Here is a 26906-nt window from a genome sequence, read left to right as displayed (position 1 = left end):
CTCATGTGTGCCAGGCTGCCCAGGGGTAAGGACAAGCTGTCCTCTGTGGGAGGCGTATCGTCATCGTCCTGCCTTTCCCCCCAGCCACGCACCAGTGATGGACCCGAGCTGCGTTGGGTGCCACCCCGCTGTGACCATGCTTCATCCTCATCCTCCTCCACCTCCTCCTCATCCTCGTCCTCCTCGTCCTCCAGTAGTGGGCCCTGGCTGGCCACATTTGTACCTGGCCTCTGCTGTTGCCAAAAACCTCCCTCTGAGTCACTTCGAAGAGACTGGCCTGAAAGTGCTAAAAATGACCCCTCTTCCTCCTCCTCCTCCTCCTCCTCCTGGGCCACCTCCTCTTCCATCATCGCCCTAAGTGTTTTCTCAAGGAGACATAGAAGTGGTATTGTAACGCTGATAACGGTGTCATCGCCACTGGCCATGTTGGTGGAGTACTCGAAACAGCGCAACAGGGCACACAGGTCTCGCATGGAGGCCCAGTCATTGGTGGTGAAGTGGTGCTGTTCTGTAGTGCGACTGACCCGTGCGTGCTGCAGCTGAAACTCCACTATGGCCTGCTGCTGCTCGCACAGTCTGTCCAGCATGTGCAAGGTGGAGTTCCACCTGGTGGGCACGTCGCATATGAGGCGGTGAGCGGGAAGGCCGAAGTTACGCTGTAGCGCAGACAGGCGAGCAGCGGCAGGATGTGAACGCCGGAAGCGCGAACAGACGGCCCGCACTTTATGCAGCAGCTCTGACATGTCGGGGTAGTTGTGAATGAACTTCTGCACCACCAAATTCAGCACATGCGCCAAGCAAGGGATGTGCGTCAAATTGGCTAGTCCCAGAGCTGCAACGAGATTTCGCCCATTATCACACACCACCAGGCCGGGCTTGAGGCTCACCGGCAGCAACCACTCGTCGGTCTGTTGTTCAATACCCCGCCACAACTCCTGTGCGGTGTGGGGCCTGTCCCCCAAACATATGAGTTTCAGAATGGCCTGCTGACGTTTACCCCGGGCTGTGCTGAAGTTGGTGGTGAAGGTGTGTGGCTGACTGGATGAGCAGGTGGAAGAAGAGGAGGAGGAAGCCGAGAAGGAGGAGGTGGCAACAGGAGGCAAAGAATGTTGCCCTGCGATCCTTGGCGGCGGAAGGACGTGCGCCAAACAGCTCTCCGCCTGGGGCCCAGCTGCCACTACATTTACCCAGTGTGCAGTTAGGGAGATATAGCGTCCCTGGCCGTGCTTACTGGTCCACGTATCTGTGGTTAGGTGGACCTTGCCACAGATGGCGTTGCGCAGTGCACACTTGATTTTATCGGATACTTGGTTGTGCAGGGAAGGCACGGCTCTCTTGGAGAAGTAGTGCCGGCTGGGAACAACATACTGTGGGACAGCAAGCGACATGAGCTGTTTGAAGCTGTCTGTGTCCACCAGCCTAAATGACAGCATTTCATAGGCCAGTAGTTTAGAAATGCTGGCATTCAGGGCCAGGGATCGAGGGTGGCTAGGTGGGAATTTACGCTTTCTATCAAATGTTTGTGAGATGGAGAGCTGAACGCTGGCGTGTGACATGGTTGAGACGCTTGGTGACGGAGGTGGTGGTGGTGGTGTTGGTGGTACATCCCCTGTTTGCTGGGCGGCAGGTGCCAACGTTCCTCCAGAGGCGGAGGAAGAGGCCGAGGCGGCAGCAGCAGAATAGGCCGAGGCGGCAGCAGCAGAAGAGGTAGCAGGGGGAGCCTGAGTGACTTCCTTGGTTTTAAGGTGTTTACTCCACTGCAGTTCATGCTTTGCATGCAGGTGCCTGGTCATGCAGGTTGTGCTCAGGTTCAGAACGTTAATGCCTCGCTTCAGGCTCTGATGGCACAGCGTGCAAACCACTCGGGTCTTGTCGTCAGCACATTGTTTGAAGAAGTGCCATGCCAGGGAACTCCTTGAAGCTGCCTTTGGGGTGCTCGGTCCCAGATGGCGGCGGTCAGTAGCAGGCGGAGTCTCTTGGCGGCGGGTGTTCTGCTTTTGCCCACTGCTCCCTCTTTTGCTACGCTGTTGGCTCGGTCTCACCACTGCCTCTTCCTCCGAACTGTGAAAGTCAGTGGCACGACCTTCATTCCATGTGGGGTCTAGGACCTCATCGTCCCCTGCATCGTCTTCCACCCAGTCTTGATCCCTGACCTCCTGTTCAGTCTGCACACTGCAGAAAGACGCAGCAGTTGGCACCTGTGTTTCGTCATCATCAGAGACATGCTGAGGTGGTATTCCCATGTCCTCATCATCAGGAAACATAAGTGGTTGTGCGTCAGTGCATTCTATGTCTTTCACCGCTGGGGAAGGGCTAGGTGGATGCCCTTGGGAAACCCTGCCAGCGGAGTCTTCAAACAGCATAAGAGACTGCTGCATAACTTGAGGCTGAGACAGTTTCCCTGGTATGCATGGGGGTGATGTGACAGACTGATGGGGTTGGTTTTCAGGCGCCATCTGTGCGCTTTCTGCAGAAGACTGGGTGGGAGATAATGTGAACGTGCTGGATCCACTGTCGGCCACCCAATTGACTAATGCCTGTACCTGCTCAGGCCTTACCATCCTTAGAACGGCATTGGGCCCCACCATATATCGCTGTAAATTCTGGCGGCTACTGGGACCTGAGGTAGTTGGTACACTAGGACGTGTGGATGTGGCAGAACGGCCACGTCCTCTCCCAGCACCAGAGGGTCCACTAACACCACCACGACCATGTCCACGTCCACGTCCCTTACTAGATGTTTTTCTCATTGTTATGGTTCACCACAACAACAAATATATTATTTGGCCCAATGTATTGTATTCAAATTCAGCGGGATATAAATTTGAGGCCTAGTATTTAGGCGCTGGGTGACCGGTATGGATTTAGTGACAGAATTAGACTTGGAAATGCACAGAAGCGTGTGTGTGAAGTTATTCTGAATGACCCTATGTGCACCTTGAATATTATATACCCTTTTTGGGATAGATTTCAAATAGCTCTGATATAGCAGAAACCACTAAATTATGAAATTGCTAAATTGGGAATTGTATTTCAACCCAGAACAAAAAATGTGCTTTGACGGACACTAAATATCTTGCCCAGCAACAACAGTACAGCGGTAACGAGAGATTTAGCAGGATATAAATTTGAGGCCTAGTATTTAGGCGCTGGGTGACAGGTATGGGTTTAGTGACAGAATTAGACTTGGAAATACACAGTAGCGGGTGTGTGTGAAGTTATTCTGAATGACCCAATGTGCACCTTGAATATTATATACCCTTTTAGGGATAGATTTCAAATAGCTCTGATATAGCAGAAACCACTAAATTATGAAATTGCTAAATTGGGAATTGTATTTCAACCCAGAACAAAAAATGTGCTTTGACGGACACTAAATATCTTGCCCAGCAACAACAGTACAGCGGTAACGAGAGATTTAGCAGGATATAAATTTGAGGCCTAGTATTTAGGCGCTGGGTGACAGGTATGGGTTTAGTGACAGAATTAGACTTGGAAATACACAGTAGCGGGTGTGTGTGAAGTTATTCTGAATGACCCAATGTGCACCTTGAATATTATATACCCTTTTAGGGATAGATTTCAAATAGCTCTGATATAGCAGAAACCACTAAATTATGAAATTGCTAAATTGGGAATTGTATTTCAACCCAGAACAAAAAATGTGCTTTGATGGACACTAAATATCTTGCCCAGCAACAACAGTACAGCGGTAACGAGAGATTTAGCAGGATATAAATTTGAGGCCTAGTATTTAGGCGCTGGGTGACAGGTATGGGTTTAGTGACAGAATTAGACTTGGAAATACACAGTAGCGGGTGTGTGTGAAGTTATTCTGAATGACCCAATGTGCACCTTGAATATTATATACCCTTTTAGGGATAGATTTCAAATAGCTCTGATATAGCAGAAACCACTAAATTATGAAATTGCTAAATTGGGAATTGTATTTCAACCCAGAACAAAAAATGTGCTTTGACGGACACTAAATATCTTGCCCAGCAACAACAGTACAGCGGTAACGAGAGATTTAGCAGGATATAAATTTGAGGCCTAGTATTTAGGCGCTGGGTGACAGGTATGGGTTTAGTGACAGAATTAGACTTGGAAATACACAGTAGCGGGTGTGTGTGAAGTTATTCTGAATGACCCAATGTGCACCTTGAATATTATATACCCTTTTAGGGATAGATTTCAAATAGCTCTGATATAGCAGAAACCACTAAATTATGAAATTGCTAAATTGGGAATTGTATTTCAACCCAGAACAAAAAATGTGCTTTGACGGACACTAAATATCTTGCCCAGCAACAACAGTACAGCGGTAACGAGAGATTTAGCAGGATATAAATTTGAGGCCTAGTATTTAGGCGCTGGGTGACAGGTATGGGTTTAGTGACAGAATTAGACTTGAAATACACAGTAGCGGGTGTGTGTGAAGTTATTCTGAATGACCCAATGTGCACCTTGAATATTATATACCCTTTTAGGGATAGATTTCAAATAGCTCTGATATAGCAGAAACCACTAAATTATGAAATTGCTAAATTGGGAATTGTACTTCAACCCAGAACAAAAAATGTGCTTTGACGGACACTAAATAATCTTTCCCAGCTACAACAGGACAGCGGTAACGAGAGATTTAGCAGGATATAAATTTGAGGCCTAGTATTTAGGCGCTGGGTGACAGGTATGGGTTTAGTGACAGAATTAGACTTGGAAATACACAGTAGCGGGTGTGTGTGAAGTTATTCTGAATGACCCAATGTGCACCTTGAATATTATATACCCTTTTAGGGATAGATTTCAAATAGCTCTGATATAGCAGAAACCACTAAATTATGAAATTGCTAAATTGGGAATTGTACTTCAACCCAGAACAAAAAATGTGCTTTGACGGACACTAAATAACTTTCCCAGCTACAACAGGACAGCGGTAACGAGAGATTTAGCGGGATATAAATTTGAGGCCTAGTATTTAGGCGCTGGGTGACAGGTATGGGTTTAGTGACAGAATTAGACTTGGAAATACACAGTAGCGGGTGTGTGTGAAGTTATTCTGAATGACCCTATGTGCACCTTCAATATGATCTACCCTTTTAGGGATAGATTTCAAATAGCTCTGATATAGCAGAAACCACTAAATTATGAAATTGCTAAATTGGGAATTGTATTTCAACCCAGAACAAAAAATGTGCTTTGACGGACACTAAATAACTTTCCCAGCTACAACAGGACAGCGGTAACGAGAGATTTAGCAGGATATAAATTTGAGGCCTAGTATTTAGGCGCTGGGTGACAGGTATGGGTTTAGTGACAGAATTAGACTTGGAAATACACAGTAGCGGGTGTGTGTGAAGTTATTCTGAATGACCCAATGTGCACCTTGAATATTATATACCCTTTTAGGGATAGATTTCAAATAGCTCTGATATAGCAGAAACCACTAAATTATGAAATTGCTAAATTGGGAATTGTACTTCAACCCAGAACAAAAAATGTGCTTTGACGGACACTAAATAACTTTCCCAGCTACAACAGGACAGCGGTAACGAGAGATTTAGCGGGATATAAATTTGAGGCCTAGTATTTAGGCGCTGGGTGACAGGTATGGGTTTAGTGACAGAATTAGACTTGGAAATACACAGTAGCGGGTGTGTGTGAAGTTATTCTGAATGACCCTATGTGCACCTTCAATATGATCTACCCTTTTAGGGATAGATTTCAAATAGCTCTGATATAGCAGAAACCACTAAATTATGAAATTGCTAAATTGGGAATTGTATTTCAACCCAGAACAAAAAATGTGCTTTGACGGACACTAAATAACTTTCCCAGCTACAACAGGACAGCGGTAACGAGAGATTTAGCAGGATATAAATTTGAGGCCTAGTATTTAGGCGCTGGGTGACAGGTATGGGTTTAGTGACAGAATTAGACTTGAAAATACACAGTAGCGGGTGTGTGTGAAGTTATTCTGAATGACCCAATGTGCACCTTGAATATTATATACCCTTTTAGGGATAGATTTCAAATAGCTCTGATATAGCAGAAACCACTAAATTATGAAATTGCTAAATTGGGAATTGTACTTCAACCCAGAACAAAAAATGTGCTTTGACGGACACTAAATAACTTTCCCAGCTACAACAGGACAGCGGTAACGAGAGATTTAGCAGGATATAAATTTGAGGCCTAGTATTTAGGCGCTGGGTGACAGGTATGGGTTTAGTGACAGAATTAGACTTGAAAATACACAGTAGCGGGTGTGTGTGAAGTTATTCTGAATGACCCAATGTGCACCTTGAATATTATATACCCTTTTAGGGATAGATTTCAAATAGCTCTGATATAGCAGAAACCACTAAATTATGAAATTGCTAAATTGGGAATTGTACTTCAACCCAGAACAAAAAATGTGCTTTGACGGACACTAAATAACTTTCCCAGCTACAACAGTACAGCGGTAACGAGCAGATTTAGCGGGATATAAATTTGAGGCCTAGTATTTAGGCGCTGGGTGACCGGTATGGATTTAGTGACAGAATTAGACTGGGATATGGCCAAAAAATAACCACACTATTGCTGGTTAAATGCACTTGGTGACGGGCGCAGCTTGCCCCTGATGTAGTATATGGCCAAAAAATGAACAGACTATTGCTGGTTAAATGCACTTGGTGTCACAGCTTGACCAACCACACTACTGAGGGTTAAATGCACTTGGTGACGGGCGCAGCTTGCCCCTGATGTAGTATATGGCCAAAAAATAAACAGACTATTGCTGGTTAAATGCACTTGGTGTGACAGCTTCACCCTGATGTAGGCTTTAGCCAGAAAACAACCACACCATTGAGGGTTAAATGCACTTGGTGACAGGCGCAGCTTGCCCCTGATTTTGTATATGGCCAAAAAATGAACAGACTATTGCTGGTTAAATGCACTTGGTGTGACAGCTTCACCCTGATGTAGGCTTTAGCCAAAAAACAACCACACCATTGAGGGTTAAATGCACTTGGTGACAGGCGCAGCTTGCCCCTGATTTTGTATATGGCCAAAAAATGAACAGACTATTGCTGGTTAAATGCACTTGGTGTGACAGCTTCACCCTGATGTAGGCTTTAGCCAAAAAACAACCACACCATTGAGGGTTAAATGCACTTGGTGACAGGCGCAGCTTGCCCCTGATTTTGTATATGGCCAAAAAATGAACAGACTATTGCTGGTTAAATGCACTTGGTGTGACAGCTTCACCCTGATGTAGGCTTTAGCCAAAAAACAACCACACCATTGAGGGTTAAATGCACTTGGTGACAGGCGCAGCTTGCCCCTGATTTTGTATATGGCCAAAAAATGAACAGACTATTGCTGGTTAAATGCACTTGGTGTGACAGCTTCACCCTGATGTAGGCTTTAGCCAAAAAACAACCACACCATTGAGGGTTAAATGCACTTGGTCGCAGCTTGTGCTGGCGCACCACAAGACACAAAATGGCCGCCGATCACCCCAGAAAAATGTGACTGACAAACGGTCTGGGCAGCCTAAAAACAGTGAGCAATTGAGGATCAGCAGCTCAATGATCCACAGCTGCAGATCGATCAGTTAATCAAGTCCTTTGGAGGAGTTAATCTGCCTAATCTCGCCCTACTGTCGCAGCCGCAACCTCTCCCTACGCTAATCAGAGCAGAGTGACGGGCGGCGCTATGTGACTCCAGCTTAAATAGAGGCTGGGTCACATGGTGCTCTGGCCAATCACAGCCATGCCAATAGTAGGCATGGCTGTGATGGCCTCTTGGGGCAAGTAGTATGACGCTTGTTGATTGGCTGCTTTGCAGCCTTTCAAAAAGCGCCAAGAAAGCGTCACAAAAGCGCCAAGAAAGCGACGAACACCGAACCCGAACCCGGACTTTTACGAAAATGTCCGGGTTCGGGTCCGTGTCACGGACACCCCAAAATTCGGTACGAACCCGAACTATACAGTTCGAGTTCGCTCATCCCTAATTCCTGCCACATTCTCGTCCACAGACGCCTCGACGATGTCCGATGCGTGCAACATCACAGCTGTGGAAACAGTAACGTAAATGACCGGCTACACTGGACGACCGCCAGCACCAGTGACCTGCCCAGCCGTGTATAGAAAGGTGACCCGCCCCCGTGTAGCTGCGCACATTAACACCAGAAGGACCGTGAGGAAGTGGACCGTAACCGACACCCAGAAGTACCACACAGAGAGAACATGATATACTTACCAGCTTGGAAAACTACAGAATGACCACCGCGGGGAGTTTGTAAAACAATGCAACCTGAACGTGAGACAGTGCATGAGACACGACCCCGCTTGTACGGCCTCTTCACCCCCTACCCCATGTACCCCTACTACCTTGCCGACAGGCCACAACCTCAGGATGTAAGTAAGACAGACTAGGACCTAGAAGCAAAACAATAAGCATCAACTCTGGATGTGCACGCGTAGCAAAGAACCAAGCGAATAAGTAAGACATGAAGACGTGGTAGTGAACCTAGTGAGCAGCCGGTAGGAGGAGGCCAGCCAACGGCTAACACATGTTCCCCCTGACCGACCTTAGTGTAATCACGGATCCCTGCCTATCTAAGCGGCACGGCGGCCCGTGCCAGACTTTAATGCAGGTGAGGGGCGGGGCCACCGCGCCGCCCACGCCCCTCAACGATAACCGCGTGGGGAGCGCGAAGCTCCCTGGCATCGTGGGATGGCGCGGGTGGATTCTTTCTGCGCGGTGGCCCCCGCCCCACACAAACACTGTTCGTGAGCCACGTGGGGAGCACACGCGACTCCCTGATAGAGCGCCCAGTGCGGGGGAGCCCTCCGACACCTATGGGCCGACCCACCTGCCGGCTGGGCGCTTCTATCACGTCAGGAGCAGCGCAGCTCCCTGGCATGAACCGGTAAGGGGGGAGCCCAGACTATTGTGGGCCCCGCCCCCACCGGTCGGTGAAATGTTGCCACGTGGGGGGCCGCACCGCTCCCTGGCAGAGCGCCCAGTGCGGGGGAGCCCCCCATTGCCTAAGGGGCTGACCCTCCGCCGGCTGGGCACTCCACCACGTGGGAACACGGCGCAACCCCCTGACATAGAGCCGGGCAGGGGGAGGCTCTAAACATCAAGGCTCCGCCCCCCGCCGGAAAACAAGCGTGCCACGAGGGGGGCAGCACTGCTCCCAGGCAGAGAGCCCAGTGCGGGGGGCTGACCCAGTGCGGGGGAGAGCCCATTGCCTAAGGGGCTGACCCTCCGCCGGCTGGGCACTCCACCACGTGGGGACCCAGCGCAACCCCCTGACACAAAGCCGGGCAGGGGGAGGCCCCAAAACATCCTGGCTCCGCCCCCCGCCGGACAAACATGCATGCCACGTGGGAGGCCGCGCTGCTCCCAAGCAGAGCGCTCAGTGCGGGGGTGCCCCCCTTCGCCTAAGGGGCTGACCCGCCGCCGGCTGTGCGCTCCGCCACGTGGGGAGTCAGCGCGGCCTCCTGGCACATTACCGGAGCGGAGAGCTCCCCAGCATGCTCCGCCCCCGGCTGCAAGCAGGCTCACCGGCACTCAGAAGGGGGGAGGAGGAGAGCCCTCCTCCAGTCACAAGTCCGTCCGGAGCACGGGGTCCCCACTTACCAAGGAGCCGACCGCGCTGACCGGACCCGAACGCTCCTTACCCTCGCCTGCAGGATCGATACCAGGTACGTGCTCTTTCAGGAACGCTGAACGACGTACAAGGTGGGAGGGGCGCTCGCCGTTGAAGTAGGCAGCCCAGACCCTCCCACAAATCCAGGCCAATGAATCGGTCTTACACCTGTCAGCACATTTACCCCTTTTAAACAGTTCCCATAGCGCTGTAGCCACAACACAGATGATTAAAACGGCACCTTTTATATGCTTTTGTGGACTTGTAAAACTGCCAAAAATGAATTTTGATGCATATGTAAATGAGGGCTCGCAAGTGCTCAGGGGCGGCGTCCACCGCGTAGGTGCCCAGGCAGCTCTACCTCTTCGGCACTTATCCCCACCCAGCCTCTTCCTCTGCCCGCCCATCTGTTTTATCTCCCCCTCAGCAAGATCCCGCGCCTGAGCGCTGACTCGCTTTAAACATTTATCTTGTGCAGCATGATAACTGAGTTAAAGTCTTACTATCAAAAACTTAACATTCAGCTTTTTGGCCTGACATATGAAACGTTATTTGTCCCAAACTGTGTTTTTTACTCTAAAAAAGAGAGCAAGGTTTTTAAGAGCAGGGTTGCTATATATCTATAATTGTCTTTTATAAGGCCAAGCTGAAGGCTCAGATGACTATGGAAAAAGGTGTCATACTGTCATGAACCACTTGGAGGAAATGCCGCAACTACATTACACAATTACTACTAATGGTGCTACTACCAAAGATTTGATGCCCGCTTCTCGGTGTGATCTTCTGGTAAAGAACCTTGGTGTTGTATCTACTACATATCTCACTGTGGTATGAGCTACTAATCTGATTGCCACAGTTAATATTTTCCTGACCAGTAAATATAAACTCTGACCACTGTATAGACCATTTATTAAATTACTGTCCGATCTTTGTATAAAGGTGCATTCACATGACCGTATGTATTTTGCAGATGATGTCTGTTTTGCATGCATTTGTTTGAGGACTTATTAACTTCAATGGGTCCTGAATTCTCATTTGTGGTCAAGAATAGGATATGTTCTATCTTTTTATCTGTACAGCTGGTTGTCTTCTACTCACATTTTTTCCACCTATATACCGGCATTTGAAAGTTATCTGGGCATTCAGCTTTATCAGATAGTTATTAGTTATCACAGATACATTGTTTTGGATTTAGATCATTTATTAATCTGTGGGGTGCGATACCATTGCATTTCCACGACACTGTAGTAACACCAGTGATAAACTATTAGTTAATTTCTAATGTGTTATGCTAGAAGATTTTACACATGTTCTGTTAATGTTTTACAAAATGCACTGGATTTACTAACACATGAGAAACCCAGTTTTTAATGTTTAGAAGTCAAAATGCATCTTATATGTAGTTGGAAATAATCAGGCAAGTTTTATGGGTAATTTTATATCATTTTACACTGCTTGATTCATCAGCTTTTAACCTGATTATACATGAATGCTTTCAGAAAACTACATTCGAGTGCAAATGCTTTTAGTAAATTTGGAAGGTGTTACATATCAGTAATGTTTACGTTTGTCAAGTCTATGCTCTCCAGTCTTTATAGCAAAAGAAAAATACAATGGGGGACATTGACTAAGCATGTTGCACCAGAACTATAGCGTAAAATGCGCCATAAAAATGGTGTTTTGATTTGCACCAAATATATCAACAGTGTTATCCAGAATTTTTGCCATAAAGAATGCATCACGTCAGAAATGTACCGTATTTTTTGCCCTAGAAGACGCACTGGCCCATAAGATGCACCTAGGTTTTTGAGGAGGAAAATAGGAAAACAATTATTTTTAACCAAAAGGTGTGCTTTTGGTGGGTTTGAACTAATGGCGGTCTGTGCATGACACTATTATGGGGGATCTGTGGATGATGCACTGTTATGGGGTGGGGGATTTGTGGATGGCACTGTTATGTGGGGGATCTGTGGATGGCACTGTTATGGGGGGAGCTGTGGATGGCATTATGATGGGGGGGTCTGTGGATGGCATTATGATGGGGGGGTCTGTGGATGGCATTATGATGGTGGGGGGGATCTGTGGATGGCATTATGATGGTGGGGGGGATCTGTGGATGGCATTATGATGGTGGGGGATCTGTGGATGGCATTATGATGGTGGGGGATCTGTGGATGGCATTATGATGGTGGGGGATCTGTGGATGGCACTGTTATGGGGTAGTGGATCTGTGAATGACACTGCTATATGTGTCATCCACAGATCCCCCCATAACAGTCCCATCCACAGATCCCCCCATCATAATGCCATCCACAGATCCCTTCACCATCATAATGCCATCCACAGATCCCCCCACCATCATAATGCCATCCACAGACCCCACCCCCATCATTATCCCATCCACAGATCCCTAAGCAGAGTCTGTAGTAGGCGGGGAGAGCAGCGGGGCAGTGCAGGCACTGTACTCTGGCCCACCGCTCAGTATGTACTGTATTATACCTGGTGTTAATCATAATATCTAAACTGCGCTCCCCCTGCTCCCCATCTGTACCTCACTTACCGGTACATGTCACACTCCGTCTCCTGTAGTAAGCGCTAGCAGGCAGGCCAGGCTGCAGGCGGCCGTAACTCACTGAGGTCATGTGCCTGCTCCGCCTGCTTCATTCATAAAGTCGGCAGAGCACGCACATGACCTCAGTGAGTTATGTCCGCTTGCAGCCCGGCCTGCCTGCTAGCGCTTACTACACGAGATGGAGTGTGACATGTACTGGTAAGTACAGTACAGATGGGGAGCAGGGGGAGCGCAGTTTAGATTACTAGGTATAATACAGTACATACTGAGAGGCGGGCCAGAGTAGAGAGCCTGCACTGCCCGCCATTCTCCCGCCTACTACAGACCCTCCTCTCTACTCCCTCCTCACTAATACATTGCAGTCTTTTGGGGGAAAAAAGTGCATCTTATGGGGCGAAAATGTCAAAGTGGAGAAGGCTATCAAATTGGCACACATTATGCCTAGTAATGAGCGGCAGGGGCAATATTCGAATTCGCAATATTTTGCGAATATTTGGGCGAATATTCGCCATATATTCGAGAATTCGCGAATTCGCAAATTCATGATCTCCAGGCATTATTTTCTTGATTGCGAAAATTCGCATAAAATTCGCATACAAAATTTTGCATAAAAATTCGCATGAACTAATATTTTCACAAAAATCGAATATCGCAATTAAGAATATATTTTGCGATATTCGAAATATTCGCGAATTCTCGAAGTGCCGATATTCGCGATTAAAATTTGCAATTCGAATATTCGTGATCAACACTAATTATGCCTCATTTATCATCCTCTAATTGGCAGAAATGGCTCAATTGTTGCAGACAATTTAGCCAGCTTGTGTGGTGGTGGTTTGTGCAAAAAGTCAAATTTATGGAATAAAGATGTTGCTTTTTTGTCAAAAAGTCACATTTATAAATAAAAAATATAAAAAATAACAAGGTACAAAACAATAACAAAAAACAAGGTAATTATTAAAACAGGACACATTTATTTTTTCTAATATAAATCTGCAGGGTTTTGTCAGTGAATTGACATCCAACAAAAACAAAAAGTTCCCGAGACTGAGACAAAAGTCACAATTTACCACAGGAAATATTGCAAATATGCTTCAAAAGTCTCCAGTGTGGTCTAGCTGAAATTATGCATTTTGGTTTAAAAAAGTTGAATTTTAGTGCCATTGGTGTTAAAATGTTGCAAATCAAATTAAATAGGAGGATAATCAGGTTTATATTTTAAAAAGTCACATTTTAAAAGTGATGTGCACCTTTGGATATATGTGGTGAAATAAATCACCACTTTTGATGTGTAATTTTAGTATTTTTTGGCACAAATTACGCAATTATTTATAAATGACCCCAAAAGTGTTTACTGTGTTTCCTTTTTGTAGAGCCATTGACAGCATTTTTAAATGATTCCTAAGATTTAATAACATTTTTATATTAAAATACCACATTTTCTTAGTCACAAACTATTGGATCAGTATTAATAAACATGAAATAATTATTTGTATATCAGTTATTGCCAAGTAAATTAAATCTTTTTTTTAATACATCTAACATCATAGACCACTTCAAGATGATTTATATTTAAATTTGGTGCACATTTATGTCACAAGGACTACATCATCATATTTGCTCATCTCTATCCTGATACTTCTAACTTGTCTAACACCTAAAATACCAATACAATTTTCTTTGGGTATCAAGTTGAATTTCAAGAAAACACAAGTTGACTTACTTGACTTAAATTGGAGAAACACTCAATATTAAAATAACATTAAGATTTTCAATATAGAAACAGTTTTGGAAATATTACTTAAATAGGTTGTCCCATGAAAAAAATGTATTCCCTCATTCAAAAATTAGGGGATGGTCCATAAAAAGAACTGGGGCTCTGCATTCCCCCATTTGAATGTAGCTGCATCACGAAGGTGCACTGCCATTGCACTGAACTCTATAGATACAGCTGAGTGCGTGTACTTGGCTATCTTTGGCAGTACCATTGAGTTAAAATGAAGTGGCAGCTCTGATGTGTAACCGTTGCTCCATTTAAACATGGCAACACAGAGTCCTGGTGGGGCCCCTAGCAGATTCATTTTTGTTAGGAGACAACCCATTTAGGATGAATTTTTTAAGTAAACACTATTGACTGCATATTCCTAATCCTTTCAGCGCTGGAGGATTTTTTGTTTTTACGTTTTCATTTTTACTCCCTGTCTTTCTGGGGCCATACATTTTTTACATTTCTATCCACATAGCCATATGAGGACTTTTTTTTTGCAGGGCAAGTTGCACTTTCTAGTTCCACCATTTAATGCATATATATGCATATAATGTAGTGGGGAGCTGTACAAAATTCCAAATTAAGTGAAATTGAAAGAAAAAAAATGCTATTCTGCACCAGTTTCATTCTCCAGGTTAGTAAGATTAAGGTGATATCACAGATATATCGTTTTTCCTGTGTTTTAAGGCTGGAAAAAAAGATTTGATAAAAATAGTCTTTGCTTTTTATCGCCATATTCTGACCCCTATAACTTTTTTTTATAGTTATGTGTATAGAATCTGTGTGAGGGTTCATTTTTTTTGTGGGGCAATATGTACTTTTCATTGATACCATTTTGGGGTGTGTATGACTTTTTATCACTTTTCATAATTTTTTTTTATGGGAATTGAAGTTAACAAAAAACTGCAGAAGCCATTTTGACATTTTTTTCCCATTTTAATGTTTTCTGTATGGGATAAATATGTTATATTTTAATAGTACAGGCATGCAGCAATGCCAATGAGTATATTTTTTTGTTTACATATTTTTATTTCCTTTTTTAGAAAAGTGGATGGTTTTAATTTTTACTGTATATTTTTTTTCCTTTTTATTTAAAAAAATATATTTTTTACACTTTTTTATAGTTCCCTTAGTAAACTATAACAATCAATAATTAGATTGCTTAACTCATGCAAGCAAGATCACCACTGATGGATTGCAGGGTGGTCTGTAACCATGGAAACAAACAGTGTATATTATGATGGAAAAATGAATCCAGCCAGCAAAGGAAGCAATATGGATAATAACAATATATTAGTAAGTGCCTTGTATTAACATTCTCTACATAATAAATGCCACTTTACTGAAGTGAGACAACCCCTTTAATCCTCATAAGCTGATGGCGGATACACCAAAGTTGCACCATGTCTCATGGCAGGCAGAACCAAGCGCCAAAGAACCAAGCGCCTACTTTGGAGCTTGGCTCTGCTGCCTGTTTTAAACTATGACAGCACTCTTGCTGGTGTAGTTTCGGACCATTAAAACGGTAAAGTGCTGTGAGTGGGGAAAAGGAGCAGATTTTGACGCAAAACCCCTTTGCAACAAAATCTGCACCTTAAATATGGCAAAAAGTGTTGTATATTTCTTAATAAATGACCCTCTCTGTTGCTATGGAGCCCTGCCACAGGCCCCAACCATCGGTGCACTGAAGCCCTCATATGTGCAAAAATATACAATTTTGTTTTTCTCAGGAACCCCAAAATCTATTTTCACAAGACAGGTTTAATTTTAGTCAGCAGATCAACCCTACCAGGCAGTATGCCTGGTTTATTAGGGATGATCTTGCTGACAGGTGCTCTTTAAGCAAAAACAGTGGTACATTTTGATCACATATATTTAGCATCTGCACCAAGAAATGTCACAAAATATACTAAAAAGCCACATAAAATTAAGGTTCATACAAAATCAAGACATGTGGACCAGTTTAGATCCATTGATGGCTGGTAAACCCAGGTTTAGACACAACTTCCAAGTAAACTTTCGGTGACAAAAATCTGATTAACCATGGCAGCATGAAATTAAGAAATGTTTGGCTCCTAAGTACTCTTGTTCATTCTCTGTCATAAGCTCAGTTCCAATAATGGAGTTAAGCTGACAACTCCACTAACATAACAAATACTGGTTGCTACTTATTCCTACTAGACACAGCCTTTTAAAAGGTTATAGCTGGTAGGCAGCATAGAGCTAGAAGAAAGTTACTGGACTACTTATGAGATTAGAGGAAGAAAATCATTCCCTTCATCCCATCCTGCATTATTAATCAGAATTTTCTAAACACAAATTAAATAATCTTTCTAATTATATATTGCTTTTTTTTCTTTTTTGGAATATTGTGCTTAATTTTGTTATGATCATTATGTCATCAAACCAAGAACAGTTGATGAAGCTCCTAGCATGGACATTTCATGATTTTATGGAATACATTTATATTACAACATGAAAATGGAAAAAAGAAAACAAAAAACAAAAGTACTTTATGAATACCTTCTTTGCGCCACAATATATTCGACACTGCAGCATGTAAGGAAGGAAGAAACACAACAGAAACAAATAAAATGTGAATATGTAAAACAATGGATTGAAAGTACATGCATTTATTTTGCACCATTACAATGAATATTAATTAAATGAAATGGCAAAAAAAAATAATATGAATAACCCAGCCATATTAATATAAAAATATCTCTGAAACAAGATTTGCACTATTAAATCAAAATTTTATTAATTTATCTATTAAAGAAACATTTTAAATGAAAACAGCAAGGACACTGTTTATTATTGGAGTCAAGGCGGTCATACAATATTTCACAAAAGTGAGTACACTGCTTACATTTTTGTAAATATTTTATTATATCTGTTAATGGGACAACACTGAAGATATGACACTTTGATACAATGAAAAGAAGTGTACAGCTAGTATAACAGTGTCAATTTGTTGTGCCCTCAAAACAAATAAACAGACATCCATTAATGTCTAAACCGCTGGCAACAAAAGTAAGTACACCCCTAAGTGAAAGTTGCCAAATTAGCCAATTTCCCTTCCCGGTGTCATGTGACTCATTTGTGTACAAGTCTTAGGTGTGAATGGGAGTAGGTATGTTAAATTTGGTGTTATCGCTCTCACTCTCTCTCATACTGGAATTCTCAATAGCACCTCATGACAAAGACCTGAAAAAATGGATCTGCTCTACATAAAGATGGCCTAGGCTATAAGAAGATTGCCAACACTCTGAAACTGAGCTGCAGCACGATGGCCAAGACCATACAGAGGATTAACCAGACAGGTTCCACTCAGAACAGGCCTCGCCATGGTCGACCAAAGAAGTTGAGTGCACAGCATCATATTCAGAGGTTGTCTTTTCAAAATAGATGTATGAGTGCTGCCAGCATGCCAGCATTGCTGTGGAGTTTAAAGGTGTAGGGGTTAGCCTAACAGTGCTCTGACCATACGCCACACACTGCATCTAATTGGTCTGCATCACTGTCGTTCCAGAAGGAAGCCTTTTCTAAAGATGATGCACAAGAAAGCCTGCAGTTTGCTGAACACAAGCAAACTAAGGACATGGATTACTGGAATCATGCAATGTGCTCTGATGAGACCAAGATACATTTATTTACAGTAGTTCAGATGGTATCAAGCATGTGTGGAGGCAACCATGTAAGGAGTACAAAGACAGTGTGTCTTGCCTAGAGTCAACAATGGTGGTGGGAGTGTCATGGTTTGGAGCTGCATGAGTGCTGCCAGCTGTGGGAGCTACAGTTCATTGAGGGAACCATGAATGTCAACATGTATTGTGACATACTGAAACAGAGCATGATCCCCTCCCTTCATAAACTGGACAACAGGGCAGTATTTTAACATGATAACAACCCAAAACACCCCCCCAAGATGACCAGTGTTTTGCTAAAAAAAAATGAGGGTAAAGGTGCTGAACTGGCCAAACATGTCTCCAGACCTAAACCCTACTGAGCATATGTGGGGCATCCTCAAACAGAAGGTGGAGGAGTACAAGGTCACTTTGGGCACAAATTAGCCATTTTCACTTAGGGGTGTACTCACTTTTGTTGCCAGTGGATTAGACATTAATGGCGGCTGTGTGTTGTATTAGTTTAAGGGCACAACCAATTTACACTGTTACACGGGCTATACACTGACTACTTTACATTATATCAACGTGTGATATCTTCAGTGTTGTCTCATGAAAAAAATATTTACAAAAATGTGAGGGGTGTACTAACTTTTGTGAGATACTGTATATTTTCTGCTTATAGTCTGCAATTAAGTGCTTTGGTAAGGTTCTAATATTTGTTTCAGTAAACTAAAATGCCATTATGTAAATTGTTATCCTCCACAGTTTGATCCTAATCAGATAACATATAATGAGCTCATAGCAAAACATATTCTGAAAATAACAGTTCATGGTTCGTCTATTACCATTCCATGTGCTACAAGCTATTTGCTCTATATTATTCATAAATAAGCATCTTTTTCATTCACAATAACATTTTAATGCAATGATAACATTTTAATACAGCCATCTAATGATTTGCCAAGAGTGATGAAGTGTTTTGGGTTAGATAATATGATATCTTGGGATGATTCATTATTAGCTGAGGCTAGAGGAACCCCCTACCATATATGATTATTATTAGGAACAAACTATGGTACAGATATAGCCAGTATTAAAGTCATACCTGGTGCGTTACCACTCTAGCTTTTCGCACAGGCTTTGTTTAAAGAGTTTGGCCACCGCCTGGTTACTGTTGACAAATGTGTTTGTAAGCTGACCGTATGGCACTTACTAATATAGCCTTTGTTGAAATTCTGCAGTATTTTCTATATTTCATAAGGTCCTTTTACACCGTTGTCAGCTGATTCCACATAGATGTCTACAGAACCTGTTCTATTAAACGCTTATAGAAGTAGAGCCCCACTGACAGAGTGGAGAGGGTGTTAGCAGTAAGTTTGTGTTAAAGTCACTAATTATTTTGCCCTTCCTCTGATCCATCAGAACACTAACCCCCCAAAAAACTACCCTGTCTGTTGAGCATCCGTCTTCACTTGGTCAGCATTTGGTCAGTAATCCATCAGTATTGCTAAAGCCCCCCAATAAACAGGAGTGGATCCAAAACAGATTTTTTTTTTGCATGTCTTATGTGTTTTGCACCCACTCCTGCTTTTGGCTACCAAACCATAAGTCAATTCTGATGGGGCCATACAGGCCTTACAGTTGCTACATAGACAGGATCCATTGTGTGTCTCATCTTTCCTTCATTCTGACAGATCAGAAGAAGGGCCAAATAAATGATGATGTCAACCAGAACAAAAACACAAAATGGTGGCCCAGTAAAGGAGTGAGATGGGAAAACAGCTTGAGAAATCCACAGAGTGGCACAATGACACAGTGTTGAGGTAGCAACAGCATGAGGAGACCACAGAGTGGCCCAGTGACATAGTGGGAAGGTGGCAGCAGCATCATTAGGAGACCACACAGTGACCCATTTACATAGTGTTGAGGTGGCAGCAGCATGAGGAAGACACAGAGTGGCCCAGTGACATAGTGTTGAGTTAGCAGCATGAGGAGGCCACACACTGCAAGGTGACATAGTGTGGAGGTGGCAGCAGCAGCATGAGGAGGCCACAGAGTGGCAAAGTGACATAGTGTGGAGGTGGCAGCAACAGCATGAGGAGGTCACAAAGTGGCACAATGACATAGTGTAGAGGTGGCAGCAGCATGACGAGGCCACAGAGTGGCCCAGTGACAGAGTTCGGAGGTGGCAGCAGCAGCATGAGGAGACCTATGTGGTGAGGTGGCAGCAGCATCAGGAGACCACAAAGTGACCCGGTGACAGAGTGGGGAGGTGTGTGGAAATACCCGCTGACGATGGTGGGTGTAAGAAGGAGTACTTGGCATCAGATGTGTCGCATCAGGCGGGTGGAAGCATCAGAATAGTATCTGAGGCAGGTAGCCAGAAGAAACCAGTCTCTTTTATAAAGGTTTGGGTGAGACAATATGGATGATCTAATCTGATGCATCAGGCATTGGTGGGTGGAAATCTTGGCTGATCCACGCCTGATTTATCTTGACAAAGGTCAGTCTCTTAACATTTTGGGTGAACAGGCGAGTTCGCCTTGGGGTAACTATGGCCCCCGCCGCACTGAACACCCGCTCTGATGTCACACTACTGGCTCTGCAGGACAGCTTTTCTAGGGCAAACTCGGCCAGTTGTGGACACACATCCAGTTTGGCTGCCCAGTAGTCCAGTGGATCTTCAATGTGGGGTAGCAGGGTGCTATCCAAGTAAACCACCACCTGCTGGTCCAGGTTATGCTTAAGGTCTAGCTGCTGCTGGTGAGTATTTTCTTCACTAAGCTGCTCATTGTCGAGCAGCTTAGTGAAGAAACTACTCACCAGAGGCAGCTAGACCTGGTGAGTAGTTTCTTCACTAAGGCCCCCATTTTGAACCGGTATCGAGGGGCCAACAAGGTGGAGAGCCAGAAGTCATCCCTTTGCCAAATGGTTTCAATTCGGCTGTCACTACTCAAGCGAGTGAGCATACAGCGGGCCATTTGCGCAAGTGATTCGGAGAGACTCCCTGCCTCCATCTCCATTGCATACTGCCTCGGTGTGCCTGGGTCATCTGCCTCACCTTCATCATCTCCCTCTTGCGCTCAGGCTGCGCCTCCTCTTCTGTCACCTGTGTACAAAAACCACCTATTTCGCTACATATTGCTTGTGCTCCAATGTCCTCCTCGTCGGCCTCCTCCAGTTCAGCCCCCACAGGACTCATGTGGCTGTGAGATTTAGGCACCACGTCTCCTGTCCCCTGACCAGCCAGACATACCAGCATCTGTTTCAGGATATGAAGCAGTGGAATGACTTTGTTCATCTTGTAGTCCTGGCGACAAATAACGTGACATCCTCAAAGGGCCTGAGCAAATGGCAGGTGTCACGCATGAGCTGCCACTGGCTGACATCGAAGTTAAACAAGGGAGGACTCCTGTCTGCTTGGATCATCAAGAAATCATTGATGACCTGTTCGTATAGTCGGTCCAACATATGGAGGGTAGAATTCCAACGGGTGAAAACGTTCCATATTAGCCTATGTTGAGGGACCCCGTTCTGCCACTACAACTCAAGGAGGGTGTGCTTGGCGGTGTAAGAGTGGCTGAAGTGCTTGCAAAGTTTCCTGGCCATATTTAGGATGCCTTGCAGATGGATGGAAGACTTCAGGAACTGCTTGACAACCAGATTGAACACATGCACAATGCAAGGTGCATGGCTCAGCCCTCCTTGACGCAGTGCCGACACCATGTTCTTCCCGTTGTCAGTCACCATGGTTCAGATTTTGAGTTGTTGCAGAGAAAGCCAGGATTTGATTTCTTAATGAAGGACATGGAGCACTTCCTCCCCTGTGTTACTCCATTCGCCCAGGCAAACGAGGTGTAGAACAGCGTGACACTGCTGTGCACTGCACATATGATATGCTGAAGAAGCACTGTGAATTGTCTCTGCAGTGGAGGCTGAGGACAAAGTGGAGGATGAGGAGGCAGAGGCAGACATTGTCGCAGGACCAATGGAGTGAGAACGTTGAGGCGGAAGTAGCGTTACCTGACCAAGTTGCTGGTTTGGCTGGGCAGGAACCACATTTATACAGTGGGCCATAAAGGACATATATTCCACACATCGGCGCTGCCGTGCACTTTGGCAGACACCGACAGGCTCAAGGACTGGCCCACCTTCTGTTCTACATATTTGTGCAGGGTTAGTACTGCCTTTTTGGCAAAGAAATGACGGCTTGGGACTCTCCACCTAGGCTCGACACAAGCTATCAGTTCTCTGAAAGGTGCAGAGTCCACCACTTGGAAACAAAGGGACTGCAGCACCAGCAACTTGGACAGCAGCACGTTCAGCTTCTGTGCCATTGGATAAGTGCATGCATACTGTTGTCTCTTGGAAATTTCTTCGGTGATCTATTGCTGATGGAATGACTGAAGAGGAGTAGGGGGGCGAGGAGCAGGGGCGTTAGGAACGGTAGATGATGTTAAGGATAGAGTGCTCCCTTTGGCTAAGGTGGTGGAGCCTTGAATGTCTGAAATTGGGTGCGTGCCACTGGGTAATGCAGCGGTTGCTGTGGCAGGCTAGACAACCACATCGGAGCCACGGTTCTCCCAGGCCACTTTATGGTGACGCTGCATATTTTGACGCAGGGCCATGGTGCCAACATTGGCACCCTGGCCACGCTTCACCTTCTGCCCACAGATTTGGCAAATGGCCATGTTTACCTCTTCCGGAGGCTTAAAAAGAAACTGCCACACCCCTGAGTAGGTGTTTTTACCTCCAACACTCCACACTGATTTACTGCTATGGCTGCTGCCTACATGACCCCCGGAACCACTACTTTCGGGGCAGGTAGGTAGGTAGGCTCCTGAGAAGCAGGGTGGTCTATCCCGGGCATGTTTGGCTCTCGACCTCCCACTGCTGCCACCCTGCTGACTGTCAACCACGCTACCGACTTACTGGCTCCGCCGCTGCCTCACTCGCAAGCTGTCACCCTCTACTACCGATGATAATGAATAGTTGAGCGCGAATGTTTGAATATCGATTTTTTTTATCGGGGATATCGCCACTTCGAGAATTTGCGAATATATAGAATATATTAGAATATTGAATATTCTGCCTTTTCTTCCATCTGAACACATGAGTCCTCTCTGCTTCTTGCTTCTGGGACAATGATAAGGAAGCAATGTCAAGTTCTCAACAATACTTAGTGCACCAATCAGTAATCTCTAGTCAGACCTGCTAAAACGTGAAGTTGCACGAAGTGCGATAAAATATTCTAATCACTGCCAATTAGCGCAATAGTAAATATATTGGAGCACTTGACTTTATCTCAATATAAAGCTATTCTAATGTTCTGCCATGCCAACCATTTAATCCAGTCTTCGGAGAAACTCATGAAACTTCTAGTAGCTTGAGAAAGGTAGCCAAAGTGACCCACGCCTGTATTTTGCGTTATGATTTCGCATTAGGCGATTTTTTCATTGCTGATTTCTCGCATTCAATTAAATCTTGAATTTGCGAATATATGATGAATATTCTGCAATATATTCATGAAATATAGCAAATTTGAATATAGCCCCTGCCTCACATCACTAATAATGAAGCCCCTTCGTCACCCAGCTCCTAATTTCGATCGGCTACATCATCATCGAGTACTATTGAGTACACGTCACTGATTTCTTCCTCAACGGTCTTCCAGCCAGGAGCCTGATTGTTTCCAACACCAGCTCCCACGTCACTCTCCTCATCACTACTTGCCTGCCTACCGGAGGAAGCAGTCTCCTCCAGATCTTGGCTGAAAAGTAGCTGTTGACTGTCCTCTAGTAGCTCCAACTGCACCACTGAATGGCAAATAATACTGTTTTTGCCACTAATACATGCCAAAAAAGTAGTGTTGAGGGAGCATGCTCGACCGAAAACCAGTTCGGCACAAGCATCACAGCTCGAGTCTCTTCCCCGCACGTTTAGCGGCTGATAAGCAGCCAATAAACGTGCTGGTAAGTATTGCCCCTACTGTAATGCCAGTAGCCATGTTGGCTACTGGCATTACAGTGATTGGCTGGCTGGAACGCGTCATCGATATAGCACCCGATGACGCATGTTCCAATGGCATGCCCAGGGGTGCCAGGCACAGAAGCAATGAGCGCTTCCATCAATACAGATGGAAGCGTTAATTGCTTGAGCACTGACACCCACATACTGCGGCGAGGCACCGGAGCGCATACTTAGCTGCCTGCCCCCGCTGCTGACCACAGCCATAGGCTTCAGGCCTAGTAGGTCTGAGGCCTATGCGGTAATGAAATCCCATCGCAGGTGTGCGCAATGACGTCATTGCGCGTGCCTGTGCTGGGACGCAGCAGCACAGTGAAGTGTGCACGCCTTCCTCTGCAAGCAAGCGCCTGGAAATAGAGTATTTAGATTTTTTTTTATTATTGCAAATTATTATGGGAGGGATTACTATGTGGGGCCAATAATTATGGGAGGGATTACTATGTGAGGGGCAGGGACGCAGCAGCACAGTGAAGTGTGCACACCTTCCTCTGCAAGCAAGCGCCTGGACATAGGAGAGTATTTAGATTGTTTTTTATTGCAAATTATTATGGGAGGGATTACTATGTGGGGCCAATAATTATGGGAGGGAATACTATGTGGGGGGCAAATTACTATATGGGGCAATGGGGGGAAACTACTGTGTGGGGAAAATTATGATATGGCAGTAGTGTGGGGAAATTACTGTGTGGAGGCAGTTTTGGTGTAAACTACTGTATGGGGCAGTGTGAGGGACACTAGTGTGTGGGGGCAGTGTGGGGGAAATTACTGTGTGGGAAACAATACTGTGTTGGGACAGTGTGGGGAATATTAATATGGGGCAGTGTGGGGGAAATTACTGTATGGGGCAGTATGGGGTAAATTACTATATGTGGGCAGTGTGGGGAAAATTACTATATGGGGCAGTGTGGGTGAATTTACTATATGGGGCAGTGTGGGGGAAATTACTATATGGGCAGTATCGGGAAAATTACTATATGGGGCAGTGTGGGTGAATTTACTATATGGGGCAGTGTGGGGGAAATTACTATATGGGCAGTATCGGGAAAATACTATATGAGGGCAGTGAGAGGGAAATTACTGTGTGGGGGCAGTATGGGGGTAAAGACTATATGGGGCAGCGAGAGGGAAACTACTGTATGGGGGCAACGTGGGGGAAATTACTATATGGGGCAGTGTGTGGGAAATTGCAGTGTGGAGGAAATTACTATATGGGGCAGTGGATATAGGTGAGTGTAACAGATAGTGAGTATTTAGCCTTTATTTTTTTTATTGCAAATTATTATTGGAGGGATTACTATGTGGTGGCCAAATTACTATATATGGGGGGAAATTACTCTGTGGGGGAAATTACAATATGGGGGTAGTGTGGGGGAAATTACTGTGTGGGGGAAATGTAGTTTAAATTACGCTTCTCGACCCCCGCTACAAAGAGAACTTCTCATCTCTTATTCCTATGGTGGAGAGGACGAGCAAAATGGTGCAATACCCAAAGGTCATTGTGGAAAAACTGCTCCAAAAATTTCCAGCTGGCAATGCTGGCTGCAGAGTACGTAGTACCTTTGCCAATCGAGGAGGGGAGACAAGGGGAACACACAGCAGTTCCAACAGAGGCAGGGCAACACACTCCTGCAGCCAGCGTTTTCTCTGAGCGGGTATTTAGTGCTGCTGGTGGCATTATAACAGATAAGAGTATCCGCCTGTCAACTGAAAATGCTGACAGGTTGACTCTAATAAAAATGAACAAGGCCTGGATTGACCATTAGAATTGAGCGGACACCTGGATGTTTGGGTTTGACGGGTTCGGCCGAACTTCACAAAAAAGTTTGAGTTCGGGACCCGAACTTGACCCCGAACCCTATTGAAGTCAATGGGGACCAGAACTTTTGAGCACTAAAATGGCTATAAAAAAGTCATGGAAAGGGCTAGAGGGCCGCAAGTGGCAGCAAAATGTGGCTAAGAGCATGGCAAATGCTCTGCAAACAAATGTGGATAGGGAAATGACTATATATAAAATACATAAAAAAAAATAATCTTGATCTTGGAGGACGAGGTCCATATGGAGTAGGAGGTTGAGGTGGCGGTGAAGGTGGAAGCGGCAGTGGAGGATGAGGAGTAGTGATGAGCGGCAGGGGCAATATTCGAATTTGTGATATTTCGTGAATATTTGGGCAAATATTCGCCATATATTCGCGAATTCATGATCTCCAGGCATTATTTCCTTGATTGCGAAAATTTGCATACAATTTGCATAAAAATTTTCGCATGAACTGGTATTTTCACAAAAATCTAATATTCACAATTACGAATATATTTTGCGATATTCGAAATATTCACAAATTCTCGAAGTGCCGATATTCGCGATTAAAATTCGCAATTCGAATATTCGTGATCAACACTAATGAGGAGGTAGTCTACACTGCTTTTTGGTTTCATTTTATTTTTGTTTAAATTAGGGTACACCCCAAAACATTGGGAAATATAACCTGTGAAAACCCCCTCCAGCTGTGCTAAACTAACGTTCAGACAATACACTGTAGACCCAGAAGTTGAAGGGGGCAAACCTATCAGTCAGTACGTGTAGGTGTGTGTACACATACTGCTACACCCTGTCGCACGTCCCCGTGATGTCCACGATCCAGTTGGATATCTGCTCTATAAATTTTCAATGTTCTTTTCTGCGCCTACCATGTTGATCACGGTTAGCAGCGAATCAGGGTTCTACGCCAAAGAGGGAGCATGAGAAATGGAGACCACATCCAAGGGAGGTCAATGGCTGCAATGTGATCAAGCTGAAATGTGGGACAAATTATTGAAGTTGAAGCTTCCAAGTAAAGGATGGGGCGTGCGCCAATTACCCACTCCCGACTCTGGGAGGTAGTGACGATAAATAACAATACAGGACTCTTAAGATGCCCTGTCATTGGAATGATTATTAAAAAATGATAGGGAATGTCACTGGGGTATTTTGGATTTGGTAACGTTAGACAGGAGAGGCCCTGCTGCCGCTTTGTTAACTCTAGATAACTTCTGCCTGATCGCACATCCCCATGACTTCCATGATCCAATTGGATATCTTCTCACCTATGCAGAGCAGGTGATTTTCATCACCAGAAATGGGTTAATGTCACCCACCACCCTGTCACCTATGCAGAGCAGGGGTTTATTCACAGCAAAAATGGTAAAGTGTCACCCAAGAATGTAACAGAAAAATTACAGAAATGTATTAACCTGTCTACTAGGTAGATCAGGGGTATATCACAGCCA

The 26906-nt window shown here is 44.8% G+C and overlaps 1 protein-coding gene across 1 annotated transcript in view; it reads right to left on the bottom strand.

The window, feature by feature from the left end:
* FSTL5 (follistatin like 5) overlaps positions 1–26906 on the bottom strand; it is a 940713-nt gene that overhangs the window by 151259 nt on the left and 762548 nt on the right. Inside the window, exon 10 of the mRNA XM_044297750.1 lies at positions 16510–16536. Coding sequence (XP_044153685.1) covers positions 16510–16536 — 27 coding nt within the window. The remainder of the gene's footprint in view (positions 1–16509; positions 16537–26906) is intronic.

Source organism: Bufo gargarizans, chromosome 1 (assembly GCF_014858855.1).
Source record: "Bufo gargarizans isolate SCDJY-AF-19 chromosome 1, ASM1485885v1, whole genome shotgun sequence".
Taxonomy (NCBI): domain Eukaryota; kingdom Metazoa; phylum Chordata; class Amphibia; order Anura; family Bufonidae; genus Bufo; species Bufo gargarizans.
Note: the sequence above shows the minus strand (reverse complement) of the source record. Positions and strands in the feature narration are given on the sequence as shown.